This window comes from Lynx canadensis, chromosome A3 (genome assembly GCF_007474595.2).
Source record: "Lynx canadensis isolate LIC74 chromosome A3, mLynCan4.pri.v2, whole genome shotgun sequence".
NCBI lineage: Eukaryota > Metazoa > Chordata > Mammalia > Carnivora > Felidae > Lynx > Lynx canadensis.
In genome coordinates this window covers 133,596,923-133,623,495 of record NC_044305.1, presented here as the reverse complement: position 1 = coordinate 133,623,495, position 26,573 = coordinate 133,596,923, and the positions used below count along the sequence as shown (strand labels likewise).

At 46.4% G+C, this 26,573-nt stretch overlaps 1 protein-coding gene across 1 annotated transcript in view; it reads right to left on the bottom strand.

Annotated features, from left to right (window-relative positions):
* Positions 1-26,573, bottom strand: part of MBOAT2 (membrane bound O-acyltransferase domain containing 2) — a 127,699-nt gene that overhangs the window by 8,494 nt on the left and 92,632 nt on the right. Inside the window, exons 5-11 of the mRNA XM_030311689.1 lie at positions 18,250-18,305; positions 16,654-16,708; positions 10,893-11,076; positions 6,090-6,282; positions 5,619-5,722; positions 1,939-2,003; positions 132-264 (exon numbers count right to left, since the gene is read on the bottom strand). Coding sequence (XP_030167549.1) covers positions 132-264; positions 1,939-2,003; positions 5,619-5,722; positions 6,090-6,282; positions 10,893-11,076; positions 16,654-16,708; positions 18,250-18,305 — 790 coding nt within the window. The remainder of the gene's footprint in view (positions 1-131; positions 265-1,938; positions 2,004-5,618; positions 5,723-6,089; positions 6,283-10,892; positions 11,077-16,653; positions 16,709-18,249; positions 18,306-26,573) is intronic.

Here is a 26,573-nt window from a genome sequence, read left to right as displayed (position 1 = left end):
CGCTTCTAACCAGAGCACGGCTCCATCTGTGGCCACACGAATGAGGCCTTAGGGGAGAGGGTGAGCTCCGCCTCCTCCTCCCACTCACGTGGACTCCCCCTCGAGGACGACGTGGGGTTCTAGATACTCACGGCTCGTGCTGCCAGTGTCATCACCACTCCCGTGAGAAACGTCAGGTAATACCCCGGGTAAACCCCGTGCCAGATGGCGGACAGAACGAACGTCTGGATGGTTGGACTCAAGGAGGCTCGTTCATAACACACCCTGGAAACCATGAACACCACACTGAGTGGTTAGAGTTCACACAGCCCACAGGGATCATTCTTTTCTCAGCCGACAGGGCCCAGGGCAACCAGGAAAACAACCGCAACTTAGCGGTGGCAATAACTTGACCTGTGACCTCAGGGAGGTGAAGGCTATTAGGTATTCCTATTGATCTAGGAAAACAAATTTGATTTTCATCTTTTTCTGGTACATGTAAAGAAATCTATACTATTTACCAAAAAACTTCAACGTGCTTAGTCTAAAATTTCCCTGTAACATGATAGAGAACTCAAATGAAAGTAAGATTTTCTAAAGGTAGAGAACTGAAATGAAAGTAAGATTTTCTAAAGGTGTCTTTCTTATTTATTTATTTATTTATTTATTTATTTATTTATTTATTTATCTAGTAAGTAAGTAAGTAATCTCTACTCCCAATGCGGGGCTTGAACTCACGACCGTGAGATCAAGAGTCACATGCTCCACTGACTGAGCAAGCCAGGTGCCCCCAAAAGTTATCAAATTTAAAATACAACAAAGGGGTACCTGGGTGGCTCAGTCAGTTAAGCCTCCGACTTCGGCTCAGGTCATGATCTCATGGTTTGTGGTTCAAGCCCCGCATCAGGCTCTGTGCTGACAGCTCTGAGCCAGGAGCCTGTTTCAGATTCTGGGCTCCCTCTCTGCCCCTCCCCCACTTATGCTCTGTTTCTCTCTCTCAAAAATAAAGAAATAAACATTTTAAAAAATAATAAAATAAAATACAACAACAACAACCACACAACAGATTAGTTCAGAAAATATGTAGCCACTGGGGAGACTGCAATGTACCACAAAGCGACAATGTCATATGGTGGGTATCTCAAGGCAGAAAGATACGCAACTTGCCATGAAATAAAGGACACTCCCAGAAAAGGCTGCTTTACACAGTGCTTAGAGCCATAACGTTTCATGAAATAAACTCGAGATACAGCAACGTATCTCACTGGGAACAAGGAGACAGAGTCCCTGGGAGTTTCTGTGCAACTCCCTAACTTCATCTTTTACAAATGTTGCCCCACTCGGGCTGCCTGTGGCTCCCCCTCGGCCGTGTGACGAATTCCTCGTCACGGATCCTGGCACCAGCACTTCCTCTCCCCCTGTGCCTCGCTGCTCCTGCTCTCTCTCTCCGCTCTTCCTCACTACAGGGAACGCACAGGTGACGCTGCTGTGTTTTTAACAAGATCGTGAATTCTTTGACTGCAGAGGTTGGGTCTTTCTGTCTTACTCATCGTTGTATCCTGTGCCTAACATACAGAAAGATCTGTCAAATTGAAATATGTTTGCAACTGGAACTGCTGTGGACAATCTAGGGCATCTGGACAGTGGTTGTACCGTTACTCTGTTTTATTTAACCAAATCTCCAACCAATGAGAGTAGGAGGACATTGGCGATCTTGGAAAGATGCCTGGGAAGGCGGACTGAGAAGCCCGTGATAGAAACATTCACCACTCAGGCCAACACAGTTCTCAGATTCGATAGACTCTTGCGTTGGAAGACGTTAACAGTATTTCCTGGTTAACACCAAGGTCAGTGTCACTCAACACACTGTTATTGAATCAAGAATCTGAACTCAGTGAAACTCAACCTGAAGTATTAGACAACACAGCACAGCTAAAGACTGTTCTTGAAGGAACATACCTTTTGAGCCAAAGAGCTGTCTGAATATTCCAATTATCAAGAAACATCTTGAAACTTGTTGACATCTGAAAAACAAAAGAACCTTTTTCTTTGGCCAACAAAATAATGAAGGTTTAGATACAAGCAATAACATGTGGTTGTGCTAAAAATCAAGTACTTGATGCTGACGGTGTACTGATTTATTTCCTTAATATTTGCTTTTCTAATACAGTAATGTGCTTGTATAAATAAAACTTGCTTCTCAGGGAGGACAACTACGAGATGATCCCCATTTTCTCCGATATGTTAACATTTACAGGCGTTGTCGTGGAATTGTCCCAAAGGCATTCCTGATATGTAAATGACCTTTCCATGACCCTTCCGCGACGCTTTCACTGGGGACTGGACGTCCCATCGAGCCACAGCCTCTCCATTCCGTCACCCCCACGCCTCTTCAGCCACCATTTGTGGCTGCTCGGAACCTTGGCCTCACCCAAACTAGTGCCATCTATCCACGTTCCCAGCCTCTCCACTCGAGCCTCTCCCAATGAAAGCTTCCTTCCTCGACCTCAGAAGGACCGTCTGGTCTCCCATCTCTACTTCTTCCCTAAGCAAGTGTCTCCTCCTATGTCTTCACTTCCTTCTCACCATTTAGACTGGTGCAGTATTTATTACGCTCATCAAAATTCTTGATGCGTTTGTTTCTTCTTCCTTTTAATTCATCTGCTTATCAAACTCCGAGTCCCAGATCAACCGTACTTTCCGTCTTCTCTACTTATAACCTCTGAATCCAAGTGCAGAATATCACATAACACTTGAGACTTGTCTTAAATCCATACTTTTTTTTTTATTTGAGAGAGTGCGCACGCACGTGCACACAAGCCCACATGCGAGCGTGGGAGGGGCAGAAAGAGACAGAGAAAATCCCAAGCAGGCTCCACACTCAGCCTGGAGCCCAACGCAGGGCTTGATCCCATGAACCATAGGATCAAGACCTGAGCCAAAACCAAGAGTCAAGACACTTAACTGACTGAGCCACCCAGGCACCCCTCAATCTCTCCGTTTTAAAACAAAATTAAACAAAACTCTCGCCTTCACCTGTTCCCCTCAGCTATGGCCTGATCTCTACCCTCCTTCCTTGTACAGGTAATAAATGCCTAAGAGTTGTAGCATCTGGCTTCTATAGCTTATCCCTCCCATGAAACCGTTACCAAAATCATCACTCAACCGCCAGGTGTTACAGCTGCTGGCATTTGAGTCCTGCTCTTACTGCCCGTATCTCAGTCGCATCCAACCCTGATCACCCTCCCCTCCTTTAGGAAACTAGCTCCTTCTTCGTTATTTTTTCTCTAAAAAAATTTTTTTTAATGTTTATTTATTTCTGAGAGAAAGAGAGAGAGAGAGAGCACACACAAGGGAGGGGCAGAGAGAGGGAGAGAGAGGATCTGAGGTGGACTTTGCGCTGACAGCAGAGAGCCTGATGTGGGGCTCGAACTCAAGAACCGCAAGATCACGACCTGAGCCTAAGTCGGATGCTTAACCGACTGAGCCATCCAGGCGGCCCCTTCTTTACTTTTTCTTAGACCATGCATTCTCACCAAGGGCGATATTGCCCCCAAGAGGATGAAAACTGGTTCTTGGCAAAAAAGGCTTACTCGTTTTATGTATAAAAGCATATGTGTATATACATGATATATAAACGGACATACGTGTATGCAGTATTAAAGTTCATGGGGGGGGGTGGTTGATGAGGTGACACATGTCTCAAAACCTCCTCAGGGTGGCGGTAATGAACAGAAAGTTAGAAACACTGCCATACATACATTCATCACTCAATTTCCACACTTTACGCTTTTCCTTCCCCTTCCCCATTTTCATTACTGACATCGTAGGAAAATTTCAAGGCAAGTATCAGACATCTTATTTCACCTGTACATAGTTCAGAATTTACTGGACTTTCAAAAAACCAAGATCGGACCTAACAAAACTAAGTATTAACTCCTTAATATAATATCATTTAACGCTCATTTTGTGGCCAAATATCCCGACTGTTTAAAAACATGGTTTTCCAGTTGGTCTTTTCAGAGGGTGCAAACAAGTGTGCAATGATGTGTTTGGCTCTGCTCTCTGAATCTGCAGCGGCCCCTCCCTGCCCCCCACTCTTCTGTGGCATTTACTTGTGGGGAAAATTGGGTCCTTTGTCCTGTAGATTTCCTGCTTCTGGATCCAGCATTTAACTTACTTCTCTATACTGCACACTCCCTCTACATTTAGAAAGATCTAGGGACCTAACCACGTTGAACTGTATCGGCAAAGTACTTGAAAGACGGTGCTGTGTTTCCTATGGCATCACCTCCACAGGCGCTTAATGACTGACTGTCCCACTTTTCGTGATGAACGTTCGGTGACGGTAAGGCTCAGCGGCGGGTCCAGCCTGACCCATTCATTATCAAGTTGTCGGTCAACTTTTCACCTTAGGTTTTGGTAATCGCTACTGCTGGAATAATTCTCTCAGGCTTGCAAAGCAACGTCTACTTTTGCTTTTCCTCTCCTTTCTCTGGCTCCTTCTCCTGACCTGCCTTCCTCTGCCCAGCCAAAGGCACAGGTGCTCCTTGGGGGTTCACATCCCTTCTCGGTCTCTCGCTGCTCTCTCATGGCTACTCTCGTGGTTTCCCCCCAAAACCTGAAATGCTATACGCTTCTAGTTCCCCAATTAGGATCTCCAGCTCAGATGTTGCAGCTAGTGTCTGATCATTGGTTTGTCTGCTGGACAACTTAGTTAAGTCTGAAATCTGAACACACAGTCTCTTCCCCTTCAAACCTGTACCTGTTCTTTGTTCCTTCTCCCAGGAAAAGGCATCGCCATAAAACTGGTTTAAGCCAGATATCTGGTCCCGATTTATAACTCATTCTCTCTTGCTGATGCCAGCATATCACCGGGTTCTGCTGAATCTCTGGAACAGTGCTCCAAGGTGCTTATGTCTTTCCGGCCCCACTGTCCCTACTCTAGTTTAGGTCACCATCACCTTGGATTAACACAACACCCTCCTAACAGACCACTCTGTTCCACGAGGGCAACTCATTCTACCTAACATAGCCAGACCCTTCTAAACCACAGCTGTGACCACCTCACTTGCATAAAACCCATCCACCACACTCCATCGCTCTCAGGAGAGCTCAAAACTCTTAATACGGCCTCTGAAAGTATCTCGGCTTGGCTTCTGTGTCTCCAGTCTCCAGTCACCACTCCCTCTGTTATGACCCAACATGAGCCACAAATCCTTTCTCAGGTTGATCACCCTCTACTTGGAGTGCCTGGCAACCTCCTCCTTATCATTTAGGACTCAGCTTAAGACTATTTCCTTCAGGACCCCTCCCTGAGCTACCTCATCTGAGTTGGACCTTATCTTGTAGCCCACACACACCCTATATCCCTCTGACCCCAATCTACCCTTCTGTAGCACCCACTAGATTAAAGCCCCACGATCGAAGGGCCCAGGTCACACCAATCTTACCCGCTAGATCCCCAGCGCCTGGGGCACATGATTGACAACCCACAAATATTGGTTGAATGGAAAAATAAGTTATTATTGTTAAAAAGCCTTCAACATCACTCTTGGGACATCGCGTCATGACCTGTAAAAGCAAAGTGGGGTACGTAAAATATCATAGGGTAACTGACTTGTTAATGATTTACTAACCTCTATTTGCTGAATTCTCAAGTTGGAAATTAAGTCCCAACGAGCCGTTCCATTTTCATCATATCCTCTGAAACCAAAGCCCGCAGCATTATTAATAGCATCCGCTGCAATAAACAAAGTGAAAAAGAAGGTGAAAAACCTATGTAACAATCTACCACGTTCTCTCAGAAGGTACATGTTTATCATATACTAGGATCTTTTATTCTTAAACAGTAAAAGTAGATTTATCCTCATTTTTATCTGATATTATGATAAAATGGGCCTTGAGCCAGTTTTGAGGCCATCCTAACAGTTTGTAGGATATATCCTTGTATTTAGGATACGAGCTGCAAGGTTTGTGTCTTCCAATAGATGACTAATGTTTCTAATTGGTCTTTAACTGTATCTCCTCAAGAGGGCACTCTGCTGGCTAGCCACTGGGTAAGATACACTTCAGCACATGAACAGTGAGGTCTACCACATGTCACTTACCTAATGTCCACGCAAAATAGTATTTGGGTCGGGCAGCCAGAAGAGAGACGTAAAGATAGATGACTTTTGTTGGCCATGAAGCGGTAGCTTGAAAATTCTCATCGATGTTATACTCCACAGGTAAGGTGTTAGAGATGGTCAAGTGAAATAGTAAGGAAAGTCCACAGACTAAGAGCTTCTGAATAACTGCAACCTGACAGAACCAGACAAGACTTCATAAACTTAATCCATTTCCCTTTTCATTCGTTCTACCCACTACTGCTGGATTCATCTTCCCAAATGCAGCATTAATTCTAGAACTTTCCCGGTGAAAAATCATCAGCTACGCTGTGCTCGGCATTTGAAGCCTTCACGGTCTCACAGTAGGACCATTTCCAGCCTTCTCTCCAACTAACGCCTCCGGAGTATGGCTCAAATCACTAGAAATATCAATTTGTATTTTCAAAACTTTCGGTTAAAAAAAAAAATCTGAAAGCAAACACAGGCGCGTAGGTGTGAGTACACGAAAATAGTCACGTTAAAAACTTTTGGTGGTGGATTGTACATTTAATATACACACTCATACGCAGTTGATTACTCCATTGTGCTTTTACCCTGTATTTCCCAAATGCTACGCATCTCATGAGCATTATTTTTGCAACAAACAACTCATACATCTCTTTAAATCTGAAAGTTCTTGGATGCAATTTTGTTCACAAAACTAAAAGAACCACACGCCCGAGAAAACAAAAAAGATCTGCACAGAAGACTCTGATGGGGAAAAGAAAGAAAAAAAGCCATTCTTTACTGTATCCTAGAAAGGCGAAATCACCGTAAGAGAACCCAACTCGTGGTGTTTTTGGATTATTAGTAGGCCGGAATATTTCAATCCGACTCGGTGTAAGGGAGGTGACGGCCCCTGCCGAGGGAGGGAAGCAGGTGGAGGAAAGGAAGGGCTGGCTGTACCCAGGTTATGGGAGGTAACAAAATACTTGCATTTTGAGTGTCCTGCTCAGCAACCTAATAATATTCAAATTAACTAACCTGCAAATGAACGTTCACATGTGAACACTTTCTGTAACACCACCAAAAGAAACGGCTCAGAGGCAGGAGTCAAAGCACATGCCCGGCTCACTGCACTGCTGGAAGAGCGTTATTTGTTCTGGGGCTGGCCTTGCGAGGAGGTGCTGAGTGGTCAAGGGCTCCTCGCTGCAGCTCGTATTCTTATTTCCTCCATGTCTTTGAAAGCCTCCTCCAGTACGGAAAAGGCTACCTTTTCTTCACCTCTTCCCAAAATATCTAACCTATACATTTGAGAAGAGATTTAAAGCAGGTAATTAGAGAGAAATTATAATTACAAATGAGGTGAGCTGGAGAAAATGGCCTGACACATTAACCTAAAAAGTGGGTGCGTCATCTCAGGGACACAGTGAGAAAGGCTGCGGCCTTCCGACTACGTGTGCAAGTTTCCAGGTCTCAGTCTCAAAACAAAACTTCAAGTAGCACACATCGGATCGCAACCAGCGGTAGGCACACTCGCCCATGAGACTCCCCAAAAAGGCTGAGGCAAAGTGAGATCAGGGACCCGGGGAGGCGGGGGTGGGGGCCTGGGAAGCCGGGTACAGGCCCCGGGGGTCAGAGTCTCCTGCTCAATAAGGGGGCACCTTCCATCATTCCAGCAGGGGGGCCAGACGTTAGCTCTCAGAGAAGCTGAGCCAGAGAAGATCAGGCTTAGGGGCACAGGTCCAGGGTGGGGGGCGGGGTGAGTGCTGGGATGGAAACGTAGAGACTCTGGAGGAAGTCTGCGTCCTGAGAGGTGAAATCCTCAGCCCCCTTGACCAGGCCAGCTCCAGAAACCAGCAGTCAACTTTGTATCTACCTCGTGAGACTGCAGAAGACTGGAGGATCCTTCACTAAGAAACTAAGCAGCCTCAGAGAAAAGCCCTACAGACGTCATGGCGGAGGCAGACAGGTGCTCCCCGGAAGCCACCCTCCCCTTCTTGCACAACGATGGAATGTTTACTTGGGGGCACTGAACTCTAGCTGAAGACCACACAGCACAGTCCGCTTCGCAGCTGAGTGTAGCCACGAGGTCCACGTGATGTCGACACAAGTAACGTGGACAGCTCCTGCGGTGAGCCAGCTTAAACCGTGTAAATGAGGGCAACACCCCAAGGATGGCAAGCACAGGGGAGAGCTTAGATCCCCCACCCCCAGGGCCTCCACATTATCCACAGACCACTGACACCAGATGTCCTACCTTTTTAAGCTGCTGTTATCTTGGCCCTTGTTTTAGTACCCAAACCCGTATCTTACCTAGATAAAGACAGTTGGGAGGTCCCCAACAAAAGGGCCACTGGCTACCTGACCGCCCTACTTTGGATCCCAAGAGTCTACCCACGCCACTGATGCACAGAGAGCTTCCAAATACCTTTGAGTGATCTGTAAATCACCACCTCCGACTGTGTAAATTTTATGCCTCTGGAATTTCAATTCCAAATACATTAAGACAGTGAGATCATACATTAAGAGTGTTTGCCATTGCCAACAACCTCTGATTTATGATGTCTATAACCCAAAAAAGGACAGTGACATTTTATGAGAGTGCATCCCATAAAAATTCAGAGTGAGGTGACAGAAGGAATGAATACATTTGTATTATTCTTTGTTGGGTGTGATTTACTACTACTCACATGTTTGAAGCGCTTGAAATTTTTCTAGTATTATATAACATTATGTCCAGGATCTTGAATCCTAGCTTTTAATACTCTTTCTACTACTCCAGGGTAAGATTCTGGAATATCAGAGCTATCTATAATTATCCTTCCTTTCTCTGATGGCAATGAGACTGCTAAAGGGTCAAGTGGTCAGCCTGGAGACACCAAACAGTCAATGGAAGAGATTTGAATGTACTCCATGTCAAGCCTGAAATTCGATCCCGCTTGATACAACGTTTATCAATTAATATGTAACCAGTAATAGAAAGTGGGAAGACAAAAGCACCTTTTGGTATAAAACACGATGGGTCACATGGCAGAGAAGAGACTGGGTGTGCTTTTCTTCATTCACACTTCAGTTTACAGAAACTCAAAGGAGGGTGATCCTTTGCTCAAGCCCCACATTCAGAAAAATCATACTGGCTCCCTTTTTTGTCTCAGACTTTTTGACTGGACTATTTCTCATGGGACTTTTAGATTCTACCAGATCAGCGGCACCTGGGGGGCTCAGTCGGTTAAGCGTCCGACTTTGGTTCAGGTCATGAGCTCACGGTTCATGGGTTCAAGCCCATGTTGGGCTCTGTGCTGACAGCTAAGCCTGGAGCCTGCTTAGGATTCTGTGTCTCCCTCTCTCTCTGCCTCTCCCCAGCTTGTGCTCTGTCTCTCTCTCTCAAAACCAAATAAACATTAAAAAGATTTTTTTTCTAGGACCAAAACAAAAACAGGCAGCTGAGTGCATTTGGCCCATGGGCCATAGTTAGTTTGCCTACCTCTTGTTATAATAACGTCATTCTTTTCTTTGAAACCAACATTAAAAAGGAAGTCACTTTTAATAAAGACAAAAATGGTGCCTGGGTGGCTCAGTCGGTTAAGTATCCGACTTCGGCTCAGGTCATGATCTCACAGTTTGTGAGTTTGAGCCCCACATCAGGCTCTGTGCTGACAGCTCAGAGCCTGGAGCCTGCTTCGGATTCTGTGTCTCCTCCCCCTCTCTCTGCCTCTCCCCAGCTCATGCTGTCTCTATCTCTCAAAAAAAAAAAAAAAAAAAAGTAAACATTAAAAAATTTTTTTTAAAAACCACAAAAGATTCTACCAGATCAAATCCAGAAACTCAGCTGGCACAAAGCCTGAGAGCCCTTCTTGATAAAGGAGCATCACTCCCAGCAGTTCAGAGGAAATAAAGTTCATGCTCCGCTGTGAGGCAATTTAGCACGGACTTCATAGTCAGACTGCCTGGGTTTGAACCCGAGTTCTCCCACAGCCAACCTGGGCAATCCTGGTCAAATGACGTGGGCCTGGTTTCCTCGTCCATTCAGTGGTGAGAGTAACAGCACCTGCCTTGTGCTGGGGGGCTGAGAGAGCAACCGTGAAGTGTCCACGGCAGGACTTGGCACATGGGAAATGCTATCAAAGTGTCAGCTACCATTAACTCTTTTAAAAAGTTTATTTACCTATTTTGAGAGAGAGAGAGAGAGAGAGAGAGGGGAGAGACAGGATCCCAAGCAGGCTCCACACTGTCAGCACAGAGCCTGACTCGGGGCTCAAACTCACAAAGCGTGAGGTCGTGATCTGAGCTGAAATCAAGAGTCAGAGGCTTAGCTGAATGAACGACCCAGATGCTCCATTATTAACTTTTTTATTGTGGGAATCAGGAAAAGTTTTATGGAAAAGGTGGTATTTGATGTAGGCTTTTAAAGAGGAGTAAGATTTCAACTAGCGATGATCAGGAAGAGGACAGGGAAGGCAGGGGAGGAGAACAGGGGAATTAGGGGAACATGACATACAGGTAAGGAAAGAGCCTAGAAAATTAGGTTGCATCAGTTCCAGGCAAACGGCTCTCCTGGAAAATATCCCGTAACTATAAAGCATCACTCTCACTAAGGATCTCAGCATAGCTTGTAAAGTAACCTTCATTTTGTTCTTTGATCATGACTGTACTTCTACTGGGCATCATTACTAGGCACAGTGTGAAGGGTCATTTATCTTAGAAAAATATTTTCAAAGAAATAGATGGGTAAGTTCAAAACTTGAAAACAGTAGAATCTTTAAACAAACAACATTAGTCAATACAAGCTATCAAGGCTCCAGATAAACCTCATGACCTTACATTTGGAGATGGCTCTGCTCTCTGGTTCTGCATTTCTTCTTTTCCGTTTTCGCCTGACCGTGTCATGTGGTACGATCTGCCTTCGATGAAAGTAATGTAGTCTTTGTAGGAGCAGAGTGGGCCTGCCAGGATGCCCATGAAGTTACAGTTGTAACTTAAGTACTCCAGGAGGCTTGGCATGCGTCTGTAAATGGAAAACGCGCAGCTTGTGAGATGTGACATAAGCGTTCAGAAAATCTGATAGGAATAATCATCTTCCTCACTGCCCTTACCATTTCCAAAATAAAACGAGCTTCAATTTTCAGTTGCATTCATACAATAAGAATTTTTTAAAATGTTGACTTATTTTTGAGAGGGCGAGAGAGAGGGCAAGCAGGGGGAGGGGCAGAGAGAGGGGAACAGAGGATCCCAAGCGGGTCCCGTGCTGACGGCAGACAGCCCAAGGCGGGGCTCAAACTCACAAACCGTGAGATCACCACTTGAGCCGAAGTCGGACATTCAACTGACTGAGCTACCCGGGTGTCCCCAAACAGTAAGAATATAAAAGACCAGGATGTAGTGATGCTCACTGGTGTTTCTGGGAAAGGGAGCCTTCATACAGGCCTTCATGACCAACTACAACAGGTTTCTACTTAATTTCTTCATTATAAAACGAACCTAAGACGGACAAGACGTGGCATAAAGAATCATCCCTGACTGGCTAACCATTCAAGCACTCGACAAATCTTATGTGTGCCCCGAGTATATGCCCACCTGCTCTAGGGTCTAGAGATACTGCAGTGAACAAAATAGAGACATATTCTGCATTCACATAGAAGATGCAAAAAACAGATACTTTAAAAACATGTATGAAGTATTTTCAGAGATGCTAAGTACGACAAAGAGAAAGGTTTCTATTATTACTTTTACTATTGCTATTACCATTGCACGAACAAGTCAAAGAAGGCCTCTCTCACAAGACAACATCTGGGCAGAGCCCGGAAGGAGTGAGACGGGGAGTCCTGTGAGTATCTGCGACAAGGATCAGGGCAGAGGGAACAGTGTGTGCAAAATCACTGAGCTGGAGCGTGCCCCGCAGCAGGGAGGCTGCTGTTGCTAGAAGGGGCTGAGACGTGGAGAAAGTCCGAGAGAACCCAGGGGAGATCATATAGGGCTTGCCTTCTAAGCCATGGTAGGAACTTTCGGACTTTATTCTGAATGCGATGAAACACTACAGGAGGGTTTTTAAAAGGCCTATGCTGCAAAAGAAGCCCTGTAGCCCCTGAGGGTGGGCAGGACACGAGTGGAAGCCAGAAGACCAGCCGGGAGGCCACTGGGATCTCTAGGCAGGAGAGGACAGTGGCTGGGAGGCAGCATTGGTGTATGTTCTGGCAAGACAACCTAAGGGTTTGCTGATACACTGCATGTGGGTGTGAGAAAGCAATGAGGGATGCCTTGCAACATTTTCCATTCAAATGCTCTGAGGTCTGTGCAAATGGCACGTGGTATCTAAAGTTTACAGAGCATTCTAGTTCTTACTGCAGGTAACCGGGTAAAAAATACATACGTTATCATACGGGTGACTTTGCAGTCTGCATTTTATTGATTTTCTTTTTTTTTTTTTTTTTTAAGTTTATTTCTTTATTTTGAGAGAGAAAGCAAGCACATGCACACACGTGGCACAAAGAGAGGGAGCTCCAAGCAGGCTCTGAGCTGTCAGCGTGGAGCCCGACGCGGGGCTCGAACTCACGAACCATGAGATCGTGACCTGAGCCGAAACCAAGAGTCGGAGACTCAACTTACTGAGCCACCCAGGCTCCCCTTATTGATTTCCTAAAAGCAGCTCCATTTATCAAGTCTGCTGTCCACTGACAATCATAAACTACCATAAATAAAAGAACAGCTGGGGCACCCGGGTGGCTCAGTCAGTTAAGCGTCCAACTCTTGATTTCGGCTCAGGTCACGATCTCATGGTTCATGAGTTCGAGCGCCACCTTGGGCTCTGCTCTAGCAGTGCTGAGCCTGCTTAGGACTCTCTCTCTCTCTCTCTCTCTCTCTCCCCTTCCCCCACTTGTGCTCAGTCTCTCTCTCAAAATAAATAAACTTAAAAAAGAGAGAGATTTTTAAAAGAACAGCTACACCTGGGGACAGGAAGCAGGCTTCTGGAAGATGTTACCATCCTTCCTTCCTCTCTAAATGTGAGAAGTGCTTTCCTTAAAAAAGCACGCTCTTTGTGGCCAAGAGAAGTTGACAGAACCCCCCTCATATGTGTCTTTATTAAAAAAAACCATAAAAAAGAAAACTGTGCTTCCTGTCCATCTGATACTAGCTAGATCACCACGGAGCCAAACTCCTTTTTAGATTCTTCCAGAATTATTTTTCCACATTTAAAATTGTTTTGAGCTTTGCGTCTTTTCTACTGAAGGCTCAAAATTGAGGCAAGAAACATGCTGCTGGCAGATTTTCTCTTGTCTTTCTTCCCGTAATGCTGAAAGAGAATGCTTTCTCACTGCCTCAAACAAGAGTGCGTGCCCTGCGATCACGAAGTGACGAACTTCCTGTGCTCCCCCAAAACAGCTCCATTTCAACACTGAGTATTTCAAGCCCCGAAACAATGCCAGGTTATCAAGGCGTGCAGCTCAGTCCTCCCAAGTCAAACAGTGTGTCACAATTTGCAAGGACAGGAGATAACTCTGAACCATGACATTTGCTGAAGTTGTCCTGGCTCAACTGTCATAACAAATGACAAGTCATTTTACGTCCTGAGTAGCTAATTATAATATTTGCTACTTGAAATGAGAGGCATGTCCTTTATGACATGAAATGACAGAATCATTTTTCGTTCCATAGGCGTTTATTTGGGGTCAACTGCACTGGGTCCTCGGTTCGAGCTTCTCAATCTCAGCATTACGGGCTTTCTTGGACAATAACTCTTTGTTGCAGGGGGCTGTCCTGCGCACCGGAGGGTGTTTAGCGGCATCCTGGCCTCCACCCGCTAGATGTCAGTAGCGTCACCCCTCTCCACTGTGACAACGAAAACTGTCTCCAGACATTGTCTGATGTCCCCAGGGAGGGCACGCAAGCACCCCCAGTGGTGAGCTGCTATCTCGGCGATGAGGATATAATCATAAACGAGCTCAACTTCTCTCTGCACACAGCTGTTTCATTAAGGGGGCAGAAAGAGGGACAATCGAAAATAAATCTATACTCTCAGACAATAACATATACTGTGAAGAAAAACAAAGGAGGGCCAAGGGACAGAGAGTGATGGCAGGGAAGGGGGGGTTTCTGACAAGGGGGTCTGTGTAGAACTAGGGCCCTTGTCGGGCCCCGTACCTGGCGGTCCTAAGTGTGTTAGTCCACCCCCAGTTAATTCCATGAGGAGCCGCTGTGGGCTTTTCCTCAGAAGAGAGGAATAGTATGATCCGACGCATGTCGGAAAGACCCGTGGCTGCTGAGTGAAATGCAGACTGTGGAGGGCAAAAAGGGAGAAAACTGAGCCCTGCTGGGGAGGCTTTTCCAGTAGGCCCGGTAGAGGGCGAGGTCCGGCTGGGGCGATCTCCGTGGGAATGGTGAGAAGCCAGTCTGATCAGGGACGGTCAGATGTCATGGTCAGATGAGAAACAGGTCTCCAAGGAAGAGGTTAACTTGCCAGAGAAGTGGATTTGCAGTAAGAAAGCATGAGTTTGCCTCGGTTTTTGCCCTAAGGGGCTAGTTTCAAACGGTACTGCTGTTAACTAAGCAGGTAGTGGGCCGGGGAGAGGGAAGAAGGAGACGGAAATCAGGAACTCTTTTTGGAACTTGTCCTATTTGAGACACCTGCTCAGATCCACGCCAGGATGTTGAAATGGCAGATGAGGGTGAGGCTGGAACTCAGAAGAGAGGTGCCGTGGGAAGACAGTTACAAGACTTCAAATAGGTGGACTGTATTGAAGGCCAGTGGACGGCACGTGATCCCCAGAGAACACGGAGGAGCCCGAGGATGGCCTCAGAGCCCACGAGTCTTTAGTGGTGAGCCTCAGAGGGGGAGGATTCAGCAAAGAAGACAGACGGAAACAGCCAGAGAGGTGGGAAGAACACAGGAGGGTGGCCTCCTGGAAGGCACGTGAGGAATGTAGTTCAAGGACTGACGGATCGGCTGGGTCAGATGGTGCTGGGAGGCTGACAATTACATCTGCCGAGGGTAAGGCCACCTGCAAAAACGCTATCAGACCAGTAGTGGGGACACACCCGAGTGCCGTGGGCTGAGGAGAGCAGGGGGGTGGGGAAGGGGAGACGGCGACACAAATCTCTCACAGAGGCTTGCTCTACAAGGCTGCAGAGTACTGGGGAAGCAGCTCGCAGGGAAGGTGAGGTAAAGGTGTTTCTCCTTTCAGTGCGAAAAGACAGGGAGAAATGACGAGTGACAGTGCCCGGGCTGGGGCGAGAAGCAAGATCCTGGAGTTAAAAGCAGGTGGACTCAGGGAGAAGTGAGAAGTTGGCCTTGGGCTGGACTATGGGCAGCGCTTGGGACGGGACAGGAAGTGGAGCATGGCGTTACAGACACAGGCAGCTTGGCAGCTTTAGTGGTTGCAGAATGAAGTAACTTCGCTGCCACCCTGAGTTGGCGGAGGGTGTGCGGGGCGTCTGAGGAAGGAGAGCGCGCTCGCGGGAGCGGACCGGAAGACGCACCGCGGCCACTGGCCACGCTAAGGCCCTAATGTTAAACGTGGGGCCACCCCGTCAAAACAAGTGCAGTCAACGGGGACGAACGTTCTTCCAGTCTGCTCCCTTCCACGGTCTGGGTAGGCGGAGAGTTGAATTTAATAGCGTTTGGGGTTTTGCTAGGTAGGTGTGTAGGGGGAGGGCAAGGCGGAACTGGGAGCTGAGTGTCCATTAACGAGAGGTGGCAGGGATGGGCCGAGGACTTCTAAAGACCCCAGAATCCAGATCAAAGTGCCCGCTCATCAACTGTCTGTTCAAGTGTGTGTTTACTGATATGTAAATACTGACTACGGAGAATATCAAAATGGAGTAATTTTAAAGGTGGGGAAAATGTAAGAAGATTCCCAAGATATGCTGCCAAGAGGGAAGCCTCAGGGTAGGGTCTATCCACTATCACAAACTTAACCTCATTCTTCTGACAGCCAGGCACCTGTTAGTTTTTGATTTACAGAAAGCAAGGGGCTTCCAAGGAATTTTTCCTTTAGGTAAAATGAGTTTTTGATGTCTAATTGTATTAAGATAGACCCTACCCAAGAAATTAAGCTATTCCTTAGATAAGACAACAGAGTACTATAATAAAGGAAGTAGAAACCAACCCAGAATGAATTCCTCAAGGAATACTGAGAATATTTTACTGGTTCTTTGTTGTTTCAAAACATGGCATCTATGTGCTATATTAACATATCTTAACTCAGTACCTGCTATTGAGTTATTGGTCTGTAAATGGAAGTGGAGATTATCACTCATTACTATATGGCAGACACGAAGACTATATGATCTTGCTGTCTTCAGGAACTCAGAAAGTCACAGGAGAGACAGAAAATTTGGTGATACCCTCATGGTACACAGGAGGCACATACTATGTGATGATATATCCAAGGTGCTATGTGAGCCTTAGAAGAGATATGTAGCCTCACCCAGCCAGATTTGGTGGAGGGAGGTGTGCGGAGGGAGGAAGCTTTGGTTTTCACGAAGTCGGTACCTCTAGGAGGACAAGGCAGCCTTAGCCATGAGAGTCGAGTATATCCCAGGTAGAGACAGCGTGAGCCATGGCGGGACACCACGGAAGGGCACGTACCTTACAGCCAGACCTCTCTGTGATGCAGTCAGTTCTTCATCCTTTCGAAACATCCCTGGGAAATAAAAACAGGTACTTTGGTCAACTGTGATTTCCCCCAAGAATGGCATTTTCCCCCATTCTCACTTCTACCATTTTCTCAGTGGAAATTCATGCTATAATCCCAACTTTCGGTGTAACTGGTTCCTTTCTTTCTCATTGTCACATTGGTTCAATCACGTCAAAGGACCACCATGGAACCCAACATGTCTAGGTCTGTATAAGATAAATAACACACATCAAGGCACAAATCCGAGACTTCTCTAGAGGAATTATTATTAACTTAAAAATTCCATGGGTGTTATATGGAAGTGCTGAGTCACTGGATTCTACTCCTGAAGCCAAGACTACACTGTATATTAACTAATTTGAGGATAATAAAAAAAAATTCTAAAATGCTAGCATATTTTATAATAAACACTCTGATTTTCAAAAGGCGGCATTTAAGGGGCACTTGGGTGGCTCAGTCAGTTGAGCATCTGACTTCGGCTCAGGTCATGGTCTCATGGTTTGTGGGTTCAAGCCCCATAATGGGCTCTGTGCTGACAGCTCAGAGCCCGGAGCCTGCTTTGGATTCTATGTCTCTGTCTCTGTCCCGCCTCGGCTGACGCTCTCTGCCCCTCTCAAAATAAATAAGTAAACATTAAAAAAAAAACAGAAGGGGGCATCAAAATGTTTCCATTGTTAGATGATTGACTAACATCAGTATTACGAACCAGAAGCTCAACATAAAGCAAGAAATGATTTCCCTACCTCTCTGACTGTAATGAATGAAAACTGTATACATACATCATCTTTACCTTCTCTCCCCAAAGAGGAGGCTAGGACTTACGATTACACATTACTAGATTCTAAGCCCAATTTAAAGACCAAAGGAGAACTAAATTAAGAAGCAAACAATATACTTAAAACATATCTGTAGGTGTTCCTTAGCAGATGGCACAGGATGGGTGCTCTATGCAGTGGGGCTAAAAACCCCACGTAAAAAGCTCTGTGGGCCACTACGGATGACCAGTCTGACGGGGATGTCCCTCCAGTATGGGAAGAAACCAGAGTCTAATTCATGACTCACAGCCCAGAGTGTTAGCATTTCCTATGGCAAGGTGTCCATTCACTGAAGATTGAAAATATGAATATATAAATATTTATGCTAAAAATACATGTAATTGTGTGTGCGTGTATTGTATACATAAGGGATGAGGGATGGGGGAAAAGCATTCAAATACTAATTAATAAAAATGTAACAAAGACGAAGCAGGGACCAATAAAACTTGGATTGAGACCAAATGTCTATTTCTTTTATATTTTATACTGCCACTAATGTTGGTCATATGACGGACCCCACTCTTACTGTTTTTGTCACTAAATCAGGTGTGAAATTAAGATGAAAAACTGCAAAAAAAATAGTAAATAAACACACTTTAATGAACCTAAGCAGAGTTGAATATTCCTGTCTCTTACCTCCTCTAATGCAGAAAGTTAGGGTCTTATCTCAAGTGAAAGTATATTTGAATAGGATTTCTTTCGGTGATGAAAAGTTAATTTCTAAATTCTTACCATCATGAATTTCATAAGCCAAACTAGTGATCTTCTGGGTAATTATCATCATTGGGCTGTAATAGAATAAAAAAAATAAGTATTTAAAAGGAGAAATTTAAAATAATACTGATGACGTATTAGAGAAGATGTGGTTTATATATACAATGGAATATTACTTGGCAATGAGAAAGAATGAAATCCTGCCGTTTGCAGCAACGTGGATGAACTGTAGGGTATTATGCTAAGTGAAATAAGTCAGGCAGAGAAAGACAGATCCCATATGTTTTCATTCATATGTGGATCCTAAGAAACTTAACAGAAAACCATGGGGGAAGGGAAGGGGGAAAAAAGTTACAAACAGAGAGGGAGGGAGGCAAACCATAAGAGACTCTTAAATACAGAGAACAACCTAAGGGTTGATGGGGCGGGGGGGGGGACTGGGTGATGGGCAGGGAGGAGGGCACTTGTTGGGATGAGCACCAGGTGTTGTATGGAAACCAAGTTGACAATAAATTACATTTTTTAAAAAAAGAAAAAAGAGTTTATTCCACTTATGCAATCACAAAATCCTGACAATTTTTAACATTAAAAAAAAAAAAAAGACCTCCAAGGGATTTCAAAGAGAGAATTCAGGGGCTGCTATGTTTGGGGAAGGTATAGGGGCTAAGGGAGTTAGGGCTTCTCCCTTGCTTTAAAAGGCAGGCAGGCAGGCGGGAAGGAAGGAAGGAAGGAAACAGGGCAGGGAGGGAAGGAAGAGAGAGAGTGAAGAAATGAAAAGGGAAAGCGGCAGGCAGAGAGAGAAAAAGAGAAAAGAAAGGAAGAAGGGAAGAAAGAAGGGAGGAAGGGAGGAAAGGAGGAAGCAAGGGAGGGAAAGAGAAACGCATGCTCATCCCCCACGAGGCCCTGTGTGAGCATCACCACCCGCCTCCTCCCTCACGCACTAAGAGCACTAGGACGTGGGGCCAGAGGGAGGCGAAGGCAGGCATCAGGCTGGGTCCTGGCTTCCCGATCTTGACTTTTCAACACGCCACACTGCTGCCCTTTGGCTCGGCTGACTTAAAGGTGAAAAATGAGTTGGGAAAAGGGGAATAGGTAGAAAATTAAAGTAGACTGGGTGAGAAATGTAGAACAAAACAGGAGAGATGGGGCACGAAGAAACAGGACAAGGTCCACCTCACTGGTCTAGGGCCCAGGGACCAAGGGTCTGGGAGAGCCACCCCAGAGATAGCACCTAACGCGCACGTTATGGAGGGCTTTAAGTCGTGTTACAACTAAGAAAACGGCAATATTTCCCCCTGTTTTGTAATCTCTAATTGAATGGATAACTTGGAAAGGAAAAATAAATAAATCCATGTTAAAAAAAACCACCGGGACACATCTTTATCCTTTATTACGGTAGCTTACTGACGTTTGTATCAAAGAACAATTAATCACAAGTTATTTATTTATAGTTTTGGAATATTCCACCAAAACCAGAAAATCGCGTTTTGCCGAGAGGCAGAGGGTGAGCTCAGGCTCAGATATGTGCAGCCAAGGAAAGGCCTTCAGGAAGGCCAGCCCCACAGCCCACATGCGGCAGGAGGCGGCTCAGACTCCGCCACAGAGACCCCGTGCCTTCCACCTGTCCCCACTGCTCAGAGCACGAGACCGGTCAGCATCAGCTCTACCCATCAGCTCTACCTGTGGCCGAACACGAGCATCCTTCAACACCTAAAAAAAGGAGAATGCCTTCAGGCATTCAGGGGCAATGCGACACACAGACCCAGACCCCTGAGGACTTACAGCTCACTCTCCTCACCTAACAGGCAAGATCTCAGAAAAGAAAAACCTGTCAGATGGCAGGTGCTCTCAAAGTGCAGAAGGGAGGAGATTCCCCGTGGGCTCCCTTAAAAGTCAGCTCCTATGTGAACGCAACTCACTCTCAGGAAATGATCCCTCAGCCAGCCTATCCCCCAGGCTTCTCTGAACACCCAGCTGCCGTTTTAGCTTTCGGGATGTTTTATGTGCCTCTGAGGATTGCAAAAATAATGATTTCCACTTCCTTGGGGGAAAAGAATCATTTTTCTCATCCTGCCTAAGTTCTCTTCATAATATAGCTCAGCAAAGAATTATATAATACTCTTCGGTTCTAAATGCTAATTCCCACTTCACCTCAAGTCATAATAAAAACCGCTGATAAAATAATTATTAAATTTATCAACTCAGTGACGGGGTGCCTGGATGGCTCAGTTGGCTAAGCATCTGACGCTTGAACTCAGTTCAGGTCTTGATCTCAGGGTCCTGAGTTCAAGCCCCACGCTTGGCTCCACGCCGGGCGTGAAGCTTACTTAAAAAAAATATATATATATATCAACTCAATGACAAACTGCTAGGTGCGTATATATAAGATGTTCCAAAAATGCAAATATGTGCTTTGTGAGTGCATGCCCTCCTTGTGCCCTGGCCACCGGGCCTCCCCGTGCAAGTGCTGTGCTATGTGCCGTGCAGGCTGCAGGATGGCTCGTGAAAGCCCTCGTGGTGGTGAATGTGACAGGGCTGAATGCCCCAGGATCTTTCCAAACGCTGCTCCCTCCACTTAGACCACTCTTCCTGGAACTGTTTTTGCAAGGACAGCTGAGGAATCACTTTGCCCAAGAGGCCCGTGGACAGCTCCACCTCAAGCCCCTCTGCCACAATGCCCACACTCGCCCTTCACTTAAACCCAGCTTCTTGTTTTCCTCCTCCAAAATATTTTCACGTTCGTGGCTGTTTCATTGTTGGTTTAAAATCTGTCTTTCCTCTCCAGAAAGTCCACGAGGTAAGGAACCAACAGTCTTTTTCACCACTGAACCCACAGTGCCTAGCACAAGAGAGGTGCTGAGTAAATATTTTAGAAACACTAAATAAACGGACTCCTCTAAGCGTCCGGTCAAGATCTCTTACTCCTTCTACAGGTTGGTCGGACTCCCTCTAGCCTGTCCATTCTCATCTGTGCTTGAAAGCATTTACCATACTGTTTGTCATTTTTCTGTTTGCTTTCCTGTCACCACAAAAAACCCTGGGCTACTGAACACCAGGAACGCCGACTTATTTATCTCTGCACCTGGGGCACTAGACATATACACGGGTTCAAAGGACCGACTGGTTTGCAAAAACGTCTCGGCATCTTCTTGTTCCCTTTACTGGTGATGGTTAGCCCCGACTATTCCCTTTGGTTTTAAATGGGTGGCAGTTCCAGGGCCTCTGGTCCAACCTGTCACGGGGTGGGGTCAGGGGGTGGTGAATGTGACAGTAAAATGCTAGAAGGCAGAAGTAGCACAGAGAGACCCAAAAGGAGTGGGTTATAAGTGAAAGTAAGCCAGTACTACAGTGAAAGTTCAGCAAGGCATGAACAGATCACTGAGAGCTGAGAAAAGTAAACCAGAGGGGGAAATGGACACACGAGGCCAACACGGGCCATGTGCCTGACCAGGAAGCCGACCGGAGCAGGACCAACTTTACCTCGTTACGGCAGAACCCAGGGTGTGGAGAAAACACTTGTAAACGAAAACAACTCCACTGTTCTCAGAGAGTATCTGCTGTGGGTCTTCTTGAGAGGGCACTCTGTTCACAAATACCTGTTTCAGTGACTCACACATTATTTCACTTGGACCTTTACTGACATTTTAACTACTTGCTGACTTCTCATCTACTGGAGTCTCCAAATGCTAATCGCTTCCAGGGTCCTGGGAAGTCTGAGATCACCTGACACGAATCAGAAAGACCCTCTGAGGGGCGCCTGGGTGGCTCAGTCAGTTGAGCGTCCGACTTCGGCTCAGGTCACGATCTCACGGTTCACGGGTTCAAGACCCATGTCGGGCTCTGTGCCGACAGCTCGGAGCCTGGAGCCTGCTTCGGATTCTGTGTGTCTCCTCTCTCTGCCTCTTCCTCGCTCATGCTCTGTCTCAAAAATAATACATAAACGTTTAACAAAAATTTTTTTTAAATATGTAAAAAAAATTTCAAAAGAGACCCTCTGCCTTCCCTGTGGCAGTCAGGGATGGAGGAGGGAGGGGGTGGACGGCCTCAGGATCTCCAACGGGGGAGCTCAGGGCCGCAGACAGAGGACCTGTACCTTCCACATGATGACATCGCTGTATTTAGGTGGAAGTACACAGATTTACTCCCCGTGGCACTCGGCTAGGAATGTGCGGAAACGTGGAATCTAACGTTTCAGGAGAAATACTTCAGCTGACGAGACAGTTTCAAGTAATATTAAACAAGGAAAACAAAAACCCTACCTGCTACAACAACTAAAAGCTCTACACTTCTTGAAATTTAAAAAACAAAAGGATACAAAAATTTAAAAAACATATATTTTTTTGTCTCTACAGATAATGAGAAGAGTTGGTTTAGTTCCTTCATACAGTACAATTCAGCTGTAGTTCAACAGTATTAGAAACTGAATGCTGAGGAGCGCCTGGGTGGCGCAGTCTGTTGAGCGTCCGACTTCGGCTCAGGTCACGATCTCAGTTTGCAGGTTCGAGCCCCATGTTGGGCTCTGTGCTGACAGCTAAGCCTGGAGCCTGCTTCGGATTCTGTGTCTCCCTCTCTCTCTGCCCCTCCCCCACTCATGCTCTGTCTCTCTCTCTCTGTCTCTCTCTCTCAAAAACAAATAAACATTAAAAAAAATTAAAAATAAATAAAAAAGAAACTGAATGCTGAAAAGAACAGTCGCTGCCTCAATTGCCCATTACCTCCAGGAGAGGCTATCTCTAGCGCCATCAACCGCAAGCACCTGCCGGGTCAAAGGTCAGCTTGCCACTGGGTGCAAGTCACCTGACAACAGAGCCCAACTGTCAGCTCTCCACTGTGGTCCTCTCTTTCCTCCACAAACAGCAAAACCCACCGAGGCCAAAATAAGCCCCACATACCGAATGCCAAAGAAAACGCAGTGAGTCGTCACGGAGAGGGCCACGGGTTTCTGAGCCACGTTCATTCGTTCACTTTACTCCCTCGTTCAGAAACAGGTATCTAACAAGCACCTACAAGAAACCAGATGCTGGAGACACAACCGTGCACAAGGTGAAGTTCTCGGGGCCGCGGACCTCACGGTGCATCGGACAGAGAGAGATAATGAAGCAGTCAACAGGTGAACGCATCCTACGCCAGATGCTGCCAAGTGCTGAGCGCAGGCACAAAGCAGGGTGGGGGGAGGAGGGAGGAGACCTGGCCTCACCCTGAAGGTGACACTTCAAGTGAGAACAAGGCAGAGAGCAGCCTGAAGGGGTAAGAATGTTCAGGAAGGAGGAAAGCAGTTCAACAGCAGTTCAATAGAAGCGCGACTAGCACGTGGGGAGACAGAAGGCCACTGGTGGGATGAGAGGAGGTGCAGAGGGAGGATGGGGACATGCAGGGGCAGCGGTCAGGGTCAGACCCAGCAGGCTTCTGGAGCTGAGTGACCCATGCGAGGGAGGGTTTCCGCACGGAAGTAACTTGGTGTTAAATGGGTGAATTCTAGGGGCGCCTGGGAGGCTCAGTCGGTTGAACTTCTGACTTCAGCTCAGGTCGTGATCTCACGGTCCATGGGTTCAAGCCCCGCGTCGGGCTCTGTGCTGACAGCTCAGAGCCTGGAGCCTGCTTTGGATTCCGTGTCTCCCTCTCTCTCTGCTCCTCCCCCATTCCTGCTCTGTCTCACTCTGTCTCAAAAATAAATATTTAAAAAAAAATTTTAAAAAAATGGGTGAATTCTGACTCTGGGCTGAAAAGACTGAGGAGGAGTGCCTGGGTGGCTCCCTCAGTTGAGCGTCAGACTCTTGGTTTCGGTTTAAGTCATGATCTCACAGTTAATGAGTTCAAGCCCCATGTCAGGCTCTGCACGGAAAGCATGGAGGCTGCCTGGGATTCTCTCTCTCTCTCTCTCTCTCTCTCTCTGTCCCTCCCCTGCTCACATCCTCTCTCTCTCTCTCTCTCTCAAAATAAATACAGTTAAACAAAATGAGAAAACCAAACTTCTTAAAAAAAGACTGAGGAGCCACAGGGGGATAAGTGGGCAGGAGAGGGTGGTGGCTCAGACCAGGGTGATAGCACGTGTGGTCTGATGTGGAGCCTGGCCACCATGTAACGGTAAAGACGACAGGATCGGCCGACGGTCTGACAATGGATACGAGGCAGGGCTCGAGACCCGATGCTGCCAAGGTTTTTGACCAGAGCAACCACGCAGAAGGACGGAGGCAAGGGAGAAGGATCACAGGAGGGGCAGAGAGGGCATCAGGGAGTCTGTTTCAGGCGTGTCCAGTGAGAGCTGCCTCCTGGACACTCGGGTGGAGATGTGGGCAGTGAACAGGCAGCGGGACAAGAGTCGGAAAACCCCACTTAAATCCTGACCCCACCACTGATCAATTTGGAAGACTGGGAAGCTATTTCAGCCCCCCTCCAAGTTATTATCTAAAAAACAGATAAAAGTAACGCTGGGTGGATTAAATAATGCAGCAGTATGACAAATACCTCGAACAGTATCTGAGAGACAGCAAATGTTTGATAAAACCTTCTTTACTAAACAGTGGAGTTGCTACTAAAGCACAAGGCCCTGGGGGGGACACGATAATTAGCTGTAAAGTGCAGTCTCTGATGAGGCTTTCTCACTAAACCAGGAGATGAACAGGTATGTGAATAACTATATAAAAAAGTGTCACGAGCCAAACGAGACATCTGAAGAAAGGCGTGCAGGGATGACAGAAAATTCAAACCCAGGGGAAAACCTCGAATTGGAGTCCTGTCATCTGGGCCCGTAAGATTAGCCGTGGTGGACAGGCACCGATGGCTGGACAGGAAGGGCGCCCTGAGCACAGGGAACGGACTGGGCGCAAAGGCAAATGTACTGACAGGAGAGCAGGGCCGTGGGCATCAGACGACTGAGGAAGGCAGCCGGGACGGGGCTGCGGGGCAGAGCCGGGCACACACCGTGAGGGCTCAGAGTCCCAAGAAAACCGAAGACTTCTGATAAATCTCATTAAAGCACGCTGCTCTGTGAACGGATGTAACGGTAGAAAAGGCCTGCGGAGGGCAGAAACCAGACAAATCAAGCCACAGATTATTAGCCCGTCTACTCTTGGTAACTGGACCTACGTTAGTAGCAGCCAGACAGAATGTTTCCTCCCAACAAATGTAGGTCAAGGTGTGGGAGATGCTCCCACGGGACGAAACAGGGTCAATGGAACACTGCCGTTTAGCGGTTGGGCTGAATAATTTACATCCATCCCACTTGCAACACGGTTACTGGGCACAGCGTGAGAGGAGGGAGATGAGAGCGAGAGGCCTTCCAGAGCTCGGCACGCGGCACAGAGAATCTACAATCAGACTCAAACGAGGCTTTCTAGGAGTGCGCGCGACAATCGCACCTGTAGCTCTTAGACCAAATGGTCTGTCCCTTATGCTGGACAGGACTGTCACTTACAAAAGTACTGAGCACCTCGCAAAAGGTAGAGCGTGTGCTCCATAAATCGTAGCTGAACGGACACACAGGAGTAAGCAGTAATGAAACGTCTGCTGAGCATCTGATACCACGTGGTTAGCTCTAAAACACAGCCTTAATTTGAATGGAAAATTATGTCCTGTACATCTCTTTTGGTGGATGCACTCAGCTACCCCTTCAAAAGTCAACATACTCCAATCAGAACTCATTACCTTTCTGCCACACAAGTTTGCTCTTACTTCCGTCTACAAGTTCTTTACCTGCATAGAAGGAAAGCAGTTACCTTCCTTTTGTCTCAACACCATTTACTTAATAATCGAGAAGGGCTTTCCCCACGGATCTATTCTCCCACCGTTTCTATTCCGTCCCTGTATTTCTTGTATCAATGGGTCTGCTTCTCTCCTCTGGCTTCACTGTGTTATCTACTCCCGTGTCAGTCCCGTAATAGTTAAATGACGGCTACTTTACAAACAGGAGTGTGTTTTGTACTGAAATTGCTACTCTCGAGCATTTCTACTTCTAGAGGAACTTTTCAATTCATCTAATTTCCCTCAAAACCCCACCTTGAACTGCATTACACCTACAGATTAACTTGAGAGGAATTCCCATCTTTATAATATTGAATTTTGCCGTCTGAATAACAAGATATTTCTCCCGTTAGGGTTCTTTTATATCCTACAGTAAAGTTTTACAGTTTTCTACACTGAGGTCCCGTGCATTTCTTCTTACGTGTATTCTCAGATAGACATTGTCATGGTTTTCATTGCTTGTGAAGCTAGGATCCTTTATTATACTTGCTAACTGGTTATTGCTAATCTAAAGGGAAGTTATTTAATTATTTTAATGTCTCCTCTATTTTCTAAGGCTACCACGAAAGTCAAGACTACAGTGGTTTTCGACCTTTCTGCAA